Source organism: Lipotes vexillifer, unplaced genomic scaffold (assembly GCF_000442215.2).
Source record: "Lipotes vexillifer unplaced genomic scaffold, Lipotes_vexillifer_v1.1 scaffold496, whole genome shotgun sequence".
Lineage (NCBI taxonomy): Eukaryota > Metazoa > Chordata > Mammalia > Artiodactyla > Lipotidae > Lipotes > Lipotes vexillifer.
The window spans coordinates 7,489,419-7,506,728 of record NW_006786690.1 but is presented as its reverse complement, the minus strand read 5'-3'; the positions used below and the strand labels follow the sequence as shown (position 1 = coordinate 7,506,728).

Below are 17,310 nucleotides of genomic sequence, written 5' to 3'. Positions count from 1 at the left end.
CGCTCTGCGTGGATCTGTACGTCTGGAGAATACGGGATCAGGTTCTCCTCTCTGCAAAACATCAACCAGGACCGGCATTCAAAACTGCTGTAAGGGGATCTCCTGGCTGCCCTGAGCCCTGGGAGGTTTCCAGGCCACGTATCAGCCTCATATCTTCCTCCAAGGTCTATGTGCATCAGGGAATGTTAGGAAGGGCTGCAACAAAGAAAGCTGTATGGAGAGTAAGACAGATCTGGATTCCTACCTTGTTCTGAATCTAAAAAAAACGAAACCACAGATGACCGGTATTTCACATTAGAGGAAGAAAGGGCCATTTTAAAAACAAAACATCAAGCCACTAGGCCAGTTCCTGCTCTTCACTCCAGAGTGCCTCAGTCCACCAGCTTTAACCTCCGCCCGCTCCAAACCATCCTCCCTTCGCTGCGTGCAAAGACACATCTACTGCCTCCTCACACTGCCCACAGCTCCTCACACCCCTCAGGGAAGAGAGTTCGGGATGGAAGCAAGAAAATACGCAGAGATGATGGCTGGAAACACAAAAATGAAAACTAGGACTTCCTTGGTGGCGCAGTGGTTAAGAACCCGCCTGCCAATGCAGGGGACATGGGTTGGAGCCCTGGTCCAGGTAGATCCCACATGCTGCGGAGCAACTAAACCCGTGCGCCACAACTGCTGAGCCTGAGCTCTAGAGCCCGCGCTCCGCAACAAGAGAAGCCCACGCACCATATCGAAGAGTAACCCCCACTCACCGCAACTAGAAAAAGCTCGCGTGCAGCAACGAAGACCCAACACAGCCAAAAAAAAAAAGAAAGCAAACTAACACCGACAGCAATTGGCTTCCCATGTGACCCAGGCCCCAGCACCTCCCTCACCTCATTTCCCAGTGTCCCCACCATTGGCTGCTCTAGCCGCAGTGGCCTCCAGCCCTCCCTGTAACTCACCAGACATGATCTCAGGGCACTTGTGACAGCTGTTCCCTCTGCCTAGAACATTCTCCTTCGACATCCACAAGGCCAGCTTCTTACCTCCTTCAAGTCTTTTCTCAAAAGTCACCTTTTCTGAGGGGCTTTCCCAGGCCACCCTCTCAAGTTGCACCCCTCCACACCCTTCCTAGACCCCACCCCTTCTTAGTTCTTTTTTCCTTGCCGTTTACAAGCACGCTAATACAGAATTATTTCACTTGTTTATCTTATTTATTATCCACCTCGTCGCCCCCACTGGAATGCAAGCTCCATGAGGGCAGATGTGTTCACTGACACATCCCCAGCAGGGCAGGACAGTGCACAGCAGACCAAGGACCAAACGTAATCAAGATGCTAAGTTCCTTAAGGTCACAGACTTCAGCACTACCCACAAGGGTCTCACCTGCTCTGTTCTGTTGGGATCTCGGGCCGGCGGGGATCCAGCAAGGCCTTAGGCAGGGAAAGAATTGCTCCGGAAGGCAGCCCAACTACAAACACAGAAACAAGTCAACAGAAGTGAGTGTTCACACTGACCTGATCCCCAATTAGGGCTACTTTCAAAAATGTCCTTATCACAGAAACTGAAATAGAGTTTAAAACCAAAAAAATGGGTCACCGAGGCTCCCTTAAATGGCCAAAAACAATAATCCAATCAATACACCTGGGTCTGAATGAAGGTTCCCACTTTTGAAGATACTAGTTTCTTCACATATCATCTTGAGACATCAGATAATAAAGAGCTAGATTCAAGAACTGGGTAATGATGACAGAGAAGAGCATGGAAGCCCACTTGGATCTCTTCATCCTCCTCCTTTCCTCCAGCAATACCTGCCCCAGCTAAGCAGGTCTCCTCACTGTCAGCCAAACAGAAGCCTATGGTTGGCTGAAGCAGTGATGCTGGTGGGGGAGGGGGGTGGGGGGAGGGCAGCCGGAGGACCAGGCAACATGAGATCCCAGCGGTTTCAGGAATGGTGGGAATTAAACTCGGGAAATTACCAAGCAGTCTGTCTTCCTCATATTTGAGGGTAAAATAGTAATACCAAGTGCCTGTCAAATCTGACAGTCCCAAATGTCTTTGGTAAAATCAACTAGAGAGACCTGTCTAGTTGAGTCCTGAACTTGAACTACATGAAGATGAGACCCTACACCTTGCCAGTTTCTGCAGCCCATCTGCACAGGCTACCTGTTGGGTATGGTATCAGGGTTCAACTTTCCAAACGAGGTGAAAACAGAACAGAGACATGAAAGTGGTTCATAAGAAACAAGGACGAGGAGGGATGTGTCAGCTCTTTTATGGATGGCAAAGCCAGACTAGGGAACTTTTTCTGCTGATATAAAGCCCTCCTCACTGATCCCGGCTCCGTCCTTCAGTGCGGCTGCCTGAAGGGACCCGGTCACTCACTGAGCAGGTGTCGGCTGGTGATGCCCCGCTCGGTGATGGTGGCCTCCATGGCGCTGATGGCGGAGGGGAAGATGTAGGACTGCTGGAGGACCTGGGGCAGCTGCGGGCGGTCCAGGGAGCTGAAGGCCGTGGCGTTGTACTGCTCGGTGCCCTCATAGAGCTCCAGCGCGGTGAACTCGTTGCGCCGGGCCTTGGTGTTCCAGTACTGGTACTGCGGAGAGAAGAGGAGGGGACTGCTTAGGGCTCAGCTGCTGGTTCAGCTGGGAAGGGGAATGTACGTGCAAAGGCACGTCCAGGAAGGAAAGAAACAACCAGCACCCTAGCTTCCTTCCAGCTACCAAGTTTACTAACCTTTCAGGGTAGCTGTACCTAGACTATCCAAGTTCACCACAAGACAAAGGAATTCTCAAGATTCTTAGAAGTCAGAAGAATAATAGCTAACATCTAAGCGCTTACTACATGCCAGGCATTGTTCTAAACTCAAATAGAGGTGACTGTTGTTACCCCTATTTCATACATAATACAACACAGAAAGCTTAAGTAACTAGTTCAAGGTTGCACAGTCAGGAAATGGAAGAACAGGCAGTCTGATTCCTGAGCCCAACTCCCTACCCAGTACCCACTGCTGCCAGCCAGGAGTTTTGAATTCTATGAAAATGCAAAGTAGCAACTGGTTTCTGGAACAATAGGCAAGGAAAGGATTTAGGCTGCAGGGAGACCAGCCACGTACTCTTATGCTACGTCAGGCCCCTGGGGGTGCCCTGAGTTCACGCGTCACGCCTTACCACCACCCAGTTCTCCGAGTGCACGATATGGACGGGGCCCTTGGCCTTCCTCTGCACGGAGGAGTGGATGATGCGCCCGGTGACGCCGTCCACAAGGAAGGTGCCGATGAAGGTGCGCTCGTGGTGAACATCTGTGCTCTCTGTCACCACAGCCAGCAGGTTGGGGTTCAGGCTCTGGGGAGACGGAGAGGAAAGCTCCTTCAGAACCACAGCGGTGTATCATGAGCGGCGGGGAGGCAGGCCCAGAGCTCTCCGGCTGACAGAGGAAGAGGGTTTTCTGGTTGGAAGAGCTTTCTGTTTAGAGGGCCTCATCTCTGCACTCGTTCAGTGTCTGCTGGAGGCTGGGGGCCATGCCAGGGGCTTTGCCTCCATCATTTCATTGAATCCCGTAAACAACCCTGCAAATAGCTGTCACTATCCACGTTTCACAGATGAAATGCCTTAAAGTAGTTAAGCAACTTGCTCAAGTCACAGGCAAGCAAACGGTAACTCAAGATACAACCCGGGCCGGCCCACTCAGTGATGGAAGGACATGTGTCCAGCAACACGATGACTCTCCACCAGTGCCCTCCTACCACCACACCAATGGACGGGTCTCAGTTCTCATCTGACTTGAGCAACTAGTACCAGATGACATAGGTGATCACTCCCTTCTTGAGACACCTTCTCTACCTGGCATCCAGGACACCCGTGCCCTGGTTTTCCTTCTGCCTGTCTCGGCCACTCGTTCTCAGCCCCCTCTGTGGGTCCCTCCTCCACTCCCCAGTCTCTGGATGTTTCTGTCTACACTTCCTCTCATGGTGATCACAGCCAATCTAGTGGCTTTCACACCATCTACAGGTGCTGGCATCGCCTGAGTTTACATATCCAAGCCAGACCTCTCCCTGAACTCCAGACTTGATTAACGGACCACCGTATCAGTATCACTTCTTAGGTGCCTCATCTCAAACTTGACATGCCCCAAACTGAACTCCTGTTCTACCCCTGATAAAACCTGTTCCCCATAAGGCCTCCCAAGTGTGTCTTATACCTGGGACCTCTGAGTCGTCCTTTACTCCTTTCTCTCTAACACAGACACCAACGCCCCGTCCATCAGCATATCCTATTGGTTCTACCTTCAAAAGTATCCAGAATCTGATCCCATCTCACCTCCCCCAACCAACTCAGTTGAAGCCACCATCACCTCACCTGGATTATCACAGTAGCCTGTCTGCCTGCTCCCCTCCTCGGCCCCCTATAGCCTAGTCTCAGCAAAGCAGGCAAAAAATCTCCACAACAAATATGAATCCAAAAAGCCCTACTCCTGGGAATTCCCTGGCGGTCCAGTGGTTAAGACTCCGCGCTTTCACTGCCAAGGGCGCCGGTTCAATCCCTGGTCAGGGAACTAAGGTCCCACAAGCTGCGTGGCGTGGCCAAATTAAAAAAAAAAAAAAAAAAGGGAAGTTCAAGAAGCCTAAGCAAGTTACCCACGATAAACAGCAAGTATGAACCTGGACCGTCCAACTGGAGGCTTGCGCTCCGCCTCACGCTTACTGAAGCAGCTGCCCTGTCTAGTTCCTTGGTCGCGTCGCCCTGTGCTATTACGCCTCCTCCTCCAACTCAGTCTCTCCTCTGCCAGAGGCTGTAATTCACGTTTGTCACCACAGTGATTACATTCCCTCATAGGATAGCTCTGCAACCGACTAGTCACCTCTCCGTCTCCCTGCCCTCACCACTAACTAGAGTGTTGGATCACAGAGATGGAGTTTCTGATGGATCGACTAAGGTTTAACCCCAGAAAGGTCTATCTGCACTACCACTAAAAATAACAGCTAACATCTACTGGGTAATGGCCATATATGCCTGGCACTATGCTAAGCATGAGTGCCTCATGTAATCATCACAAAAATCCCAGGAGAAGGGCATATGATGCCCATTTCACAGACAGTAAATTAAGGCTCAAAGGGATTAAATGACTCACTCAAGGACCCACAGCCACCAAATCCCAAAGCCAGAATTACACCCCGTGCTTCTGTGCGCTATGCCAGACAGCTGGCCGTACCTTGTAGAGCACGCTTCGGTCCCCCATCACTCGGCCCTGCGAGTGAACGTGCTCGCTGCTGCGCTTCCCCTTCACCTGGACGATGCGCTGCACCTCCGGGGGAATGGTTAGCTCCCAGCTCAGCTCAGTGGTGAGATCCTGGGGTGGGGCAAAAGAGCCAGCACTGGTCATCAGGAAGGTACCCTTAGACCCACGACAGCTGTGGCTAGACACGTCCTGCAGTTCAGCTGGGCCCTCTGTGTGGGAGGGAACACGGATCAGAGCTCCCAGAGAAGCAGCAACACGGATCTAGTTTGGGAAGAAGTTTGGAACTCTCAGTTCAAGTAAGAAAACTAGTAAAGCCCAGTGTGCTTTGGCTGCAAACAGCAGCCTCCTGGGCAGTGGAGGCACCAGGTGCTTGTCTGGGCTGCCCGAGGGGACCTGGGAGACGGTCCTCTCCAGTGGACATTCATGTCTGACCTCATGCTGTCCCCAGTCTAGGCTCCAGACAGCCCTGCGAGGTGCCTTTGGAAAGCCCCAGGGCCCAGTGGCCAGCCAAGTCATCATATCCATCTGCACCAAGCTGCAGAACAAGGAGCATGTGACTGAGGCCCAACATGGAGCCAAGTTCAAGTTCCCTGGCTGCCAGAAGATCCACATCTCCAAGAAGCGTGGATTTACTAAGTGTAATAGAGATGAATTTGAAGACTTGGTGGCTGAAAAGCAGCTCCTCCCCGATGGCTGTGCAGTCAAATACACCCCTAATCTGTGGCGCCCTGTACACATGGCAGGCCCTGCACTCACGGGAGCCTTGGAGCTGCCCCTCCTCACTCACGTCACCAATAAACCCTACTTCTTGTCAAAAAAATGGAAAGATACTAAAGCCAGTGAGAACGGAGAAGAATATTTAATAGTATCCCACTGTTTATCTGAGTAAGAATAATTTAAAGAAAATTTACCACTTATTACTAAAATCTAAGTTCCCTGTACACTGAGCCAGCAGTGAATTACTAAGCTGGTGGGGACCTCAAAATATTACAGGAAACGTTCTTTACAGTCAAAAGAAACCAATAAAACTGTGTGGTTAAATGCATTATTATACATCCACACTGTGGAATTACACAGAGCCCTGGGGGGTGAGGGGGGGAGTAGTGACTGAAAAGGGGCACAAGGGCTTCCCAGGGCGCTGGTGCTACACTGCTTCCTGATGTGACTGCCGTGTACACAAGTGTGTTCCTTTTGTGAAGGGCCACTGAGTAGTGACCTCGGGATTTTGTGCTTTTCTCAGTATTATATTTTAATAAGATATGGGTTTGACAAAATAATGAGGTAGAAAACACATAAAGCGAAAAAAGCAGATTTCCTATTAGCTAAATATAGGTCAATTCCATTTCAGTTAAGAAAAAATATACGGAAAGCACAAGTCTGTGTGGTCTGTAAGCTGTTTACCCAGCACTATAGACACAGAGGCAAGAGACAGGACAGGGGAGGGCGTGCAGACCACTGAAAGGCATTCCATCCAGGGAGGCAGCTGGCAATGGGCCTGAAAGGGCCCATTCACATCTTGCTCCTGTACCTCTGTATCAGTTTAATCTTATACTATGAGAATGTATTCATGTGTAAAATTTTTTTGAAATTTAAATGTTTTTGAAACAATAAAAATTTTTATTGAGAACATATAAGGCTCCATTACCAAGGACACCTATGAAAACATTAGAATTCACTAAAACCTTCCCAGAGAGCAAGGTCACCGGTGAGTCCACTGGAGGTCAGAGACTGGAAGACCACCCCTCACAGAGCTGACTTCCCATGTGAGCTCCGCCTCCTTTGCCGCCCCCCTACAATCTTTACGATGACACCCACACTCCAGGTCATGTCCTTCTATCCACAAAGAACTGTCTCTTTCAAGGTCCCATTTTCATCAACTCAGAAGGATGGTATTTTTTCACCCACAGGGTAAAGAGCACGTTTTCTGGACAGACTATGCTATTTACGCTAAAGATTAGCCATTACAGAATGTCAGGAAAGGACACTGCATTTTTTAAACAGCAGCAGGTAAAACTTGGATGGCATTTACTATGTAGCAGGCACTGCTTTATGTGACTTACATGTATTAACTCTCCAACTCCTCACAACAACCCTCTGATATGGTACTAGTACCATTTTGTTTTATAGACGAGAAAACAGGATCAGAGAGAAGTCATCTGCCCAAGGACACAAAATGAGTAAGTGATAAATAAAACTAGGTTTCCGCACAAGCAGCCAGGTCCAAGCTCTTAACCTCTAGGCTGTGGTGTCCCTCCAAAGGCCTTACAGACAGGATGGGAGGGCCATCCTGAGGCCCAACATGGAGCCTTAGAGACAGGATGGGAGGGCCCTCTGGGGAGTATGCCACAAATTACCCCTCTACACAGCCCTGCTATCGGAGCCAAGGCCAGCCCTTGTGAAGCTCAGAGCTGGACTTCAGAGCCAGTGTGAATCACTGTTTGCAAGCACTGGACTCAAGTATGTCAGGATCGGAGTAAGTCGATCCCACTTCTAGAAATAAAATTCAAAGCACACATTCAATCAAGAGTGGATCAATAGGCACTTCCCTGGTGGCCAGTGGTTAAGTATGTCAGGATCGGAGTAAGTCGATCCCACTTCTAGAAATAAAATTCAAAGCACACATTCAATCAAGAGTGGATCAATAGGCACTTCCCTGGTGGCACAGTGGTTAAGAATCCACCTGCCAATGCAGGGGACACGGGTTCAAGCCCTGGTCCGGGAAGATCCCACATGCCGTGGAGCAACTAAGCCCGTGCGCCACAACTACTGAGCCTGCACTCTAGAGCCCGCAAGCCACAACTACTGAGCCCACGTGCCACAACTACTGAAGCCCACGCCGCCTAGAGCCCGTGCTCCGCAACAAGAGAAGCCACCGCAGTGAGAAGCCCGCGCACCGCAACAAAGAGTAGCTGCTGCTCGCCTCAACTTGAGAAAGCCCAGGAACAGCAACGAAGACCCAACACAGCCAAAAATTTAAAAAAAGAAAAATGAAAGAAAAAAAAAAAGAGTGGATCAGTAACACCATCTTCATATAGAAAGTACTATTGTTCAATCACCATTCCTACCTCCCGCCTTTCTAGGAATGGAGAAAACGCCCCTTCTCCCTGCTATAGAAGAGGAATGAGGAATGAAAGCTCCACAGGGGCAGAGACTGTTGTGCACTGCTCCTTCCACGGCAGCTAGAACTGTGCCTGCCATGGAACAGATGAAAATGACTGCCTTTGACATCAGGATTATGCTCTCTAAGTTTACAACACAATGAATAGCATAATTCACTCCTTAGCCAAATAACGAGGAAACACCTACACCCCTCCCACAAAGGGGCGTGCCAGGATGCCCCCTCCTACCTTTCGAAGTCGATAGCCACACAGCCGTCCCTGTTCCGTGTCCACCAAATAGAAGAAGATGGAAGGGGCGAGCTCATGGAGCTGTCGCAGGACATTCCGAGTGGCCGGGAAAGCTGTGACCTTGAAAACCCCAGAAAAGAGTTAAGGGAAAAGGAATCTCTAAGCACAGTTTCTCCAGACTCATTACTGTTTCCTGTCAAAGAGGGCTTTAAGGAAAAAAACAGCAAATCTTTAAAGAATTAAAGTCTACTGAACTCCATCAGGGCTTAAAGTGAGTTAAGAGTCCGAGCTTTCACAAGTGCAGAAAGAGCAATCGAGTCGCTTAGAGATGCCCTTCAAGCCCAAATGAGTGCTGACGGCAGACGGCTCCCACCTGGGGCCCTCGAGCCGCTGTCTGAGCACCCCGCTCCCACACCTGATTGGCTAGGCAGTTCTGCAGCCAGTCTGCAGACGGCATACCTTGTACTCATCATCTATCAACAGCAGCACCTTGGCATAGTCTTGATCCATGATGGGGAGAAGCAAAGATTGCAAGATGGGGCGCTTCAGCACTGGGGGGGCCACCTGACTCCACTTCCCAAAAATGGGATTGAAGACATAGAGCGAACTCATTCCCGTCTTCTGAAATGGGCAAGCAAACGGTCAGCCTCCAGCAACATGAAAAGAATGCGAATCCTAGGGGTAAACCTGGAACGCTGGGACTTGAGCTCAGTTATGGCAGATTCCCTAGTCTTTGCCCTCCTTGTGGAAAATAAAGTCTTGGCTAAAGGTGAAAGTGTCTGAAGGCTGATGTGTCAAAAGAGTAAAAGTTTAACTGCCTCTGGGACTTCCCTGGTGGCGCAGTGATTAAGAATCAGCCTGCCAATGCAGGGGACACGAGTTCGAGCCCTGGTCTGGGAAGATCCCACATGCCACGGAGCAACAAAGCCCGTGTGCCACACTACTGAGCCTGTGCTCTAGAGCCCGTGTGTCATAACTACTGAAGCCTGTGTGCCTAGAGCCCGTGCCCTGTGACAAGAGAAGCCACCGCAGTGAGAAGCCCACGCACCGCAACGAAGAGTAGCCCCCGCTCGCCACAACTGGAGAAAGCCCGTGTGCAGCAACGAAGACCCAATACAGCCAAAAAAATTAAAAAAAAAAAAAAAAAAAAAAAATTTAACTGCCTCTAGCCCCAAAGCTAAGCAAGAATGGGTCACACTGAGGAATAAACAAAAAAGTCAAGGACCAACTCAGCAGCCCCATGGCAGCCATCCCAGAGACTATCTACCAAGTCCCCTCTCTTTTTTTTTTTTTTAATTTTTATTGTAGTATAGTTGCTTTACAATGTTGTGTTAGTTTCTACTGTACAGCAAAGTGAATCGGCTATACGTATACATATATCCCCTCTTTTTCGGATTTCCTTCCCGTTTAGGTCAGCACAGAGCCTTCAGTAGAGTTCCCCGTGTGGTACAGTAGGTTCTCATTAGTTATCTATTTTATACATAGTATCAATAGTGAATATATGTCAATCCCAGTCTCCCAATTCATCCCACCCTCCCTGCAAGTCCCCTTTCTGATGATGGCAGAATGAATCTACAAAAAGCCATCTGCTCCCGGGAGTCAGAGACATAAACAGTTTTGTGTCCTGCCCTCCAACACCTGGAGAAGAGCAAGCAGCCATTCAGGTACCGACAGCCGCCCGTGCCTGGGAAGAAGCGGAGCTGGCTTACTAGGGACCTGGTGATGTCACACCTACCCTACAGTCACTTCCACATGGGCCCCGGACGGTCCTCCACTCAGGCAAAAAACTGGAAGAAACAGAGCTCTAAGCCCTGACTCCCTGCCTTTAACTCTCAGAGAATTCCAAAGGCCTAGGAGGAACTTAAGTTACAAAACACCAAAAACCACACCCACGTTGGCTCAGATGAGAGGTAGCGGCCTCACCTTGTCCTTCACCAGGAGGGTGCACTGGGGTGGGTGTGGGAAATGGGCAGTAGTCCTCTGGACCATCAGTTTAAAGGAGGAGTCTGGCTTTACGCTGGGGAGATACTGTTTCCACAGGATGGTGCCAGAGCTGCTCTCAATGCCAAAAAGCTGCAAAATAAATACCTGGCTCACTACCAGAAAGGCAAACCCCAAAACTAGCTCTATCCTTGAAAACTAGAACGGGCACAATCCCCTTTCAAAGGCTTTTTGGTCCCCACTCCCAAAACCTCAGGAGGTTTGGCTTAAGCCCCTCTCACCTTGCCTGAGGCCGTCACCATCACCATCATCTTCTGCAGGTTGAATTCATCCCTGGCCAGGGTGTCAATGTTGATCTCATTCTTAATCTGACTCCGGGGCTTCCGAGCATCGTAAAACATTTTCCAGAGGTGGGAGGTCCATGCCTGCAGCAGGATGAGCTGGGACGAGAGGCGTTTCAGGAACATGCCCAATAAGCCGTCTGGTGTCAAGGAAAAGGTAACGCAGCTGAGGCTCACTCCCCATCAGACTAGGTGTTTCCAGCGAGGGGGCACCTCCTCTTCCTAAGGAGGGCTCTCTCCCTCTCTTGTGGAGCACTCGAGTCATCCACACCCCAGGCCACAAGCCCAAGGGGCAGTCCTGTGGCTGACGCCAACAGTCTCACACTTAGACACAGCCATGCAGGAACTCCAAAAACCTACTCACCTGGCTCTCAGCACTTCACCTGCCTGAAATCTTGGAATAGGAGACTAAGAGGGCAGGGATCAGCCATGCAGGATGCAGCCATGCTGTGAGTGACTCCACCACAACCCCACATCTAGAACGGCCAGAGGGAGGCTTCCGGGCGCCATGACAAAGCCGGAAGAGGGCGGGGTGCGGGGGTACCAGGGTGCAGGTGTGTGTTGTGTCACGGACAGGCACTTCCATTTCTCGCTGCTTTAGGCCTACGCTGTCAACGGTTTAGTCTGCACCCATCTAACCTACTTTCAACCCATTCCCAGGGCTCTCTTTCACTCCACCCCTTCCTCCATCCATGAGGCTGCCACCCTCAAGTCTCCTCCAGAGACTAGACTGGTCCCCAGAGCAAGGTAGCATGGTAAAAAGCATGGCCCCTGGAGTCTGGCAGACCTGGATTAAAATCCCAGCTCCACTTCTTACCACCTGGATGACCTGGAGAAATGTACTTAACCTTTTAGCCTCTGGCTCCTCATCTGTAAAATGGCAAGTAATCCACCGGGCTGTTGCCAAGATTAGACCACATGATGTACACACAGGATTTCCCAAAGGGTGGGGTACAGGGTAAGTGCTCACTGAAAAGGAGCAATGTCTTTGCTTATCCGCTTTTCCATTAACCTCAGCTCAAGGAAGGGAAGTGAGAGGCAAACAGGACAAGTCACAGGCATAGCAGTCCCCACACACACGGTATATACCTCATTCATGCAAGTCAGGGAAAATAAATAATTAACCAAAAGCTAGCCGTGTGGGCAGGCAATGAGCAAAAAGGCAGCAGGAAGCAGGTTTTACCTTGAATGGCTGGATCCAGGCAGCGGAAATAAATAGTAAAGTCAAATTAATCCTCGGTTTAAGAAAATCTGCAGTGCCTAGCAGGGTGCCTGGCCCAGAGCAGGCCCTCAGTAAACACCACCTGGCTAGCTAGACGAACGGATGGAGGGCGGAGGGGACAGGACTCAATCAGAGGAGAGTGAACCGAGTTCATCCTGGGTGCTGGGACCATGGCTGGTCTCAGAGGGCACCGGCCTATTACCACAGTAACTGACCAGCCCAGTCATGCTCTCTGGAAAGGTGTGACTGTTGCTCTGGGGACAATGGGTATATAGTGCCTGACATGGTGCCTGGCAGATCTTAGGTACCCAAACAAGGGGAGCTATTACTACACTAAGTTAAGATTCTTTTTCATCAGGACCTTTCCCTAGAGGGAGTCACAGGTCACTCCTTTCAGATAGAAGAATGGTTACATAAACCATAGGGCCACAAACACACCAGAAACTGGTCACAGAGCTAGTTCAGAACAGACTGGCACAACAGGTGCATCCAGGAAGCCAGGGACACGTGAGACAGCCTCTCCTGTGGTGCAACTACCAAGCCCAGTCCCAGAGCACCCGCACCGGCAGCTCTGCTTCCCAGGCCCCTCAGTCCATACCTGCCTTCTTGCCAAATTCCCCTTCCAGCTCGGCCTGCGCCCCCGTCAGGGGGAGGTCCACCATCTGCAGGCACACGACCTCTGCCAGGGACTCCTCGCGGCTCCACAACACCACCCTCCCTGCTGCAGAAACCAAGGTTACAAAAGTCAGGCCCACCTCCCTCGTCCCCTGAAGGGACTCTTCTCGGTGACTCAGGGACCACCACACCTCTTGTGCCAAAAAGAGAAATGGCAGGGCAAGGGGCCGGAATCAGGAGGTCAAGTGAGGGAAGTTCTGTCTCCCAAGAATGCTAAGGAATTTTTCAAAGGCAGGTGACATGTGGCTCTGGAAAAAAATATTCAGGATACACTCCACTTGAATCTTTCTCAGACGCCTGTCCACAGCCCCAAATAAAGAGTCTGAATGGAACTCATGCCCTGAAGGGACTCTTCTCGGTGACTCAGGGACCACCACACCTCTTGTGCCAAAAAGAGAAATGGCAGGGCAAGGGGCCGGAATCAGGAGGTCAAGTGAGGGAAGTTCTGTCTCCCAAGAATGCTAAGGAATTTTTCAAAGGCAGGTGACATGTGGCTCTGGAAAAAAATATTCAGGATACACTCCACTTGAATCTTTCTCAGACGCCTGTCCACAGCCCCAAATAAAGAGTCTGAATGGAACTCATGGGCAGGCCTAAAAAAAAAAAAAAAGGGTTGATGAGGTCCACTCACCCAGCTGCTGCAGGAAAATTAGCCGGTGATCCCCCGTCTGTACCAAGGCCCGGTAGCCCACAGAGTCGTCCTTCTTCAGGAAGACCTGGATGTGCATCTATAAACCAAACAGTCAAGCCCACTGCAGTCAGCAAGAAGCCAGATGCCTCTCAGAGCACCAGACCCCAAGATTCAAAGCATGAGGAGCTGTCCGAAGCCTAGGTCACAGCATTACTGGATGTCCAAACAATACAGCTTTTACCTGGACTCCAATTAGACATCACGTATTCTTAGGAGCTGACACAGCAACCATGCTGGGCGCTAGCTCAGGCCCCCTCCATGAAGGAACCTGAGCGCTCTCGGCCACCACATCATTCATCTTGCACCGATAACACCCCACAAAGCGAGCAGGAGGCCTGGATTAGACTTTCCGTTTTAGAGGCAAAGAAGACACAGCCCAGAGAGGCTGAGGAACACCACTGAACGTGCGCAGAGGCAACGCCGGGCAGCGACTCTGGATAGGGTCCTGAATCTCACGAGGCCGTTTCCTCGCTTATAAAGTGAGGGCAGGGCTTCCCTGGTGGCGCAGTGGTTGAGAGTCCGCCTGCCAATGCAGGGGACATGGGTTCGTGCCCCGGTCCGGGAAGATCCCACATGCCGCGGAGCGGCTGGGCCCGTGAGCCATGGTCGCTGAGCCTGCGCGTCCGGAGCCTGTGCTCCGCAACGGGAGGGGCCGCAGCAGTGAGAGGCCCGCGTACGGCAAAAATAAAATAAATAAATAAAATGAGGGCAGTAATAACCACATGGCTGTTGAGAGGGTTAAATCAAGCAGTGTGTAAGCAAAACAGCATAGCGCGGAGCCTGGCGCACCGACAACTTGGCTTAAATGGTACCTGCTTTTACTGTTATTCACAGTCAGTGGCTCAGGTAGAACTAGAGCCCACGTCCAGAGAATCCTACTCTGGGACCCATGGCTGTGAAGTGACCCCAATGAAAGAAAGCCCCAGGCTGAGAAGCCCACAAGCCCTGACTCACCCGCTCTGGCCGAGTGCCGTTCTGTTCCAGGCTAAAGGTGATTGTGGTGTCGAGCAGCCGCCGACCTGTCTCCATTAAGTAGAGGTTAATGGTGTAGGTCTGGTTGAAGCAAGCCAGCGAGTCCTAGGGTACAGACAGCAAGGGTCAACTATGGGGATCCCCCAAAAGGAAGTCCAAGAATCTGGGCGGGGCGAGCAAATACCCTGGAGAAGGACCCAGGCCAGAAGAGGAAACGTACACCAAGCGACATAGAACAGAAAAGCTAAGTCCTGAGGCAGAAATAAGGTGTCTGAGTAAATTTAAAACATTGTAACCGCTATACATACTTGCTCCAGAAGGAAGCCAGTACAGTGTAGCAAAGACTTCCCAAAGAGTTAGTAAGACTGTAGGCAGGGAAATCACAACCCCCTCAGGAAACACTTAGGAGGTGGAAACCACAGCAGAAACTGGAGACTCTGGCCAGGGTCCCACACTCTGCTTCAGTGCAACTGTCAGACTACCACTCAACTCCACCAGCCAGACCCCACAAGACATGGAGAGATGGAGGCCCAGAGGAGAAAGTAGTTAAGAACAGATTCTAGGGATTCTACTCTCTAATCTCCCAACTAAAAAAGACCAAGAGAAACATGGTTTAATTTGCTGAACTTAGCAAAGCCCATTGGAGGCTGAGGACTCAGGAGACCTGCTCACAGCCCTGGCTGCTCCCCCAGCTTCACTGGGGGCCTCCTGTGTCTCTGGCCTGGCACGCTGCCCAACGCCACACCTTACCTGTGGACCAGACTTCTCCGAAAAGCTCCCCGTTGACCCATCTTCAGAACTGCTAGGCTTCTGCTAGGGAAAAGAGAAGGAAAAAAGGAGAAAATTCAGCCAAAGGGTCACTTCCTGGTCACCAAAACGAAGCTTTCACTCCTATGCCTTCTCAGCCCTTGGAAGAAGGCAAATCCCATTTCCCATTTCTGCTCACAAAGCCTACACAACCCTGAACAGTCCCAGATGAACATGAGGTCGTCCCATTCCTGGGGACAAAGAAGATGTACAGAAAGCCCTACAGATGAGGTGAGATATTATTGCTCAACAGCCTCCTGCCCCCGGGTTCAAACTGCCTAGGTGAATATGCCCAGACTTTTGGTTCTCAGAGCTCCTAGCAAAGATAAGGAAGGAAAACCCCACGTGCTGTTATTCCCAATACTCACCGCCTCACTCCGACAGGTCATGACTGCAGCCACCGTCTTCTCCCCGGTGGTGGCAAAGCTCACTAGGGCAGTCTGGGGATAAAGCAAGGTGTCAACTCCTAAATAGGGCCTGTCCTAGCCAGCAGCTTCTCTAAGTCACCTCCACAGGAAGGACCCTTGGCCTTGGAGTTGAAAATGCTCCCATCTTCAGAGCATAATGGCCAGGGCATTTGAGAGCAGGGGGAGGCCCCATTGCAGCCACAGCTGAACACAGCCCTCTTGCCGACCTCCAACACAGGCACAGGTGAATCCTGCATCCCACGCTGCCCTTAGTATTGATAGGGAAGCTCTGATTAACATGCCCACTCTCCTATGGACTTAGGAAGGGGCCAGTTCTACTCTAATAATCTGTAATTCTCAGGAAAAAAAAAGAAAAAATTCCACTTCTGCTCTAAGGCTAACCCCTCTAAAACCACTCATGGAAAGATGTCTTCTTGCTTGAGTAAATATCTCCAGATTCAAAGGCAGGGATTTCTAGCATCCATATCTCAGCTAGATCCTCCTGAATCCTAGCGAACCACGCTGCCTCCCGTTACCTGTGGGAAGTTTTTGAGCAGACTCAGGACGCCGTGGTGGTAGTGCAGCAGTGCATAGTGGCTTGGAGACAGCTGCAGGAAGAACTGGGCCCGAGTAGGATCCACTGGGTTGGGCTGTGTAGGCAGGACCCGGGGTTGGAATTCACTTGCAAATTCTAGGTCAAGAGACTGGGAGACAAGAAGAAAAAGGATAAAGGCCAGAAGCAGACAAGTCACTGATCATCCCAGGCTGGTAGCCTCTGCCCCACTTTGCCAGCGAGGGTATCGAGGCCACGGCATGTGGCTCCAGAAGCTCCCATTCAGGTTATCCAAAGAGGAGAGTGGCCCATTTCCTCTCATACCAGTTCAGCCAGAGGCCTGACCTCCCAAGGGCTGCTAAGCCTCAGGAAGGAAGCAGTGACACTGGGAGAAAGGCTTTTCTAAGCAGCAAAAGCAATGCCTCGCATCAGGGTACATGTCCTCTCACCTGCAGCGGGATCTGCCTCAACTCCCACTCTGTCTCCAGGGCCAAGGTCTGGAGGGACCGTGAGCTCAGGTCAGGGCATACCAAGACAGCCTCATCCACCACACCGCAGGCTCTGGTGAGACTCTGCAGCCAGGGAGTCGACACCCTGACCTGCAGGCAAGACATCAGAACAGGAAGCTCATGGGGATTTTCACATTTCCCTCTCAGCTCATAAGCTACGTCAGCACTGGATCCCACTGGGGGGCCTAAGCTCAGAGGTTCTTCCTGGTGGGTTCCGAAGGAGTTCTCCCCATCCCACCCAGCCTCCCAAGAGCTCCAAAGCTGGACACAATCAGGATTGGCTTTCTGGTCATTTGAAAAATATACCAGATCCTTTTTAATACTTGACGTTTCAGATAAGCATTTCTCTGCTATAGTTGTCATACATGGCTTCCTATTATTACCTTACAGTATTATCTTATAAGATACTTGCAGGCAATGAATAGATATATACAACTTTTTTAGCCACCCCAGGATAGCACCATGTGCAAATGTGAGGGCTTTAAATAAATTCTTGATGAGCAGAATGCAGCCTCCAAGTGCCCAGAATCAGGGACCATGAATGGCTTTTGCATCTGCCCAGCCGAGTTCCCTGGTCCCCAGGGCAAAGAAGGACTCTATTCCCCTCCACAATTCATGAGGCTCCTCG

General features: G+C 50.8%; 1 protein-coding gene across 1 annotated transcript in view; it reads right to left on the bottom strand.

Annotated features, from left to right (window-relative positions):
• The window catches only part of EMC1 (ER membrane protein complex subunit 1), a 24,040-nt gene that overhangs the window by 768 nt on the left and 5,962 nt on the right, over nucleotides 1-17,310 (bottom strand). The window contains exons 7-23 of the mRNA XM_007459316.1: nucleotides 16,623-16,772; nucleotides 16,157-16,324; nucleotides 15,582-15,653; nucleotides 15,157-15,219; nucleotides 14,389-14,511; nucleotides 13,375-13,471; nucleotides 12,667-12,789; nucleotides 12,030-12,038; nucleotides 10,787-10,986; nucleotides 10,488-10,637; nucleotides 9,024-9,185; nucleotides 8,565-8,684; nucleotides 5,191-5,328; nucleotides 3,150-3,323; nucleotides 2,365-2,575; nucleotides 1,366-1,450; nucleotides 5-51 (exon numbers count right to left, since the gene is read on the bottom strand). Coding sequence (XP_007459378.1) covers nucleotides 5-51; nucleotides 1,366-1,450; nucleotides 2,365-2,575; nucleotides 3,150-3,323; nucleotides 5,191-5,328; nucleotides 8,565-8,684; nucleotides 9,024-9,185; nucleotides 10,488-10,637; nucleotides 10,787-10,986; nucleotides 12,030-12,038; nucleotides 12,667-12,789; nucleotides 13,375-13,471; nucleotides 14,389-14,511; nucleotides 15,157-15,219; nucleotides 15,582-15,653; nucleotides 16,157-16,324; nucleotides 16,623-16,772 — 2,092 coding nt within the window. The remainder of the gene's footprint in view (nucleotides 1-4; nucleotides 52-1,365; nucleotides 1,451-2,364; nucleotides 2,576-3,149; nucleotides 3,324-5,190; nucleotides 5,329-8,564; nucleotides 8,685-9,023; nucleotides 9,186-10,487; nucleotides 10,638-10,786; nucleotides 10,987-12,029; nucleotides 12,039-12,666; nucleotides 12,790-13,374; nucleotides 13,472-14,388; nucleotides 14,512-15,156; nucleotides 15,220-15,581; nucleotides 15,654-16,156; nucleotides 16,325-16,622; nucleotides 16,773-17,310) is intronic.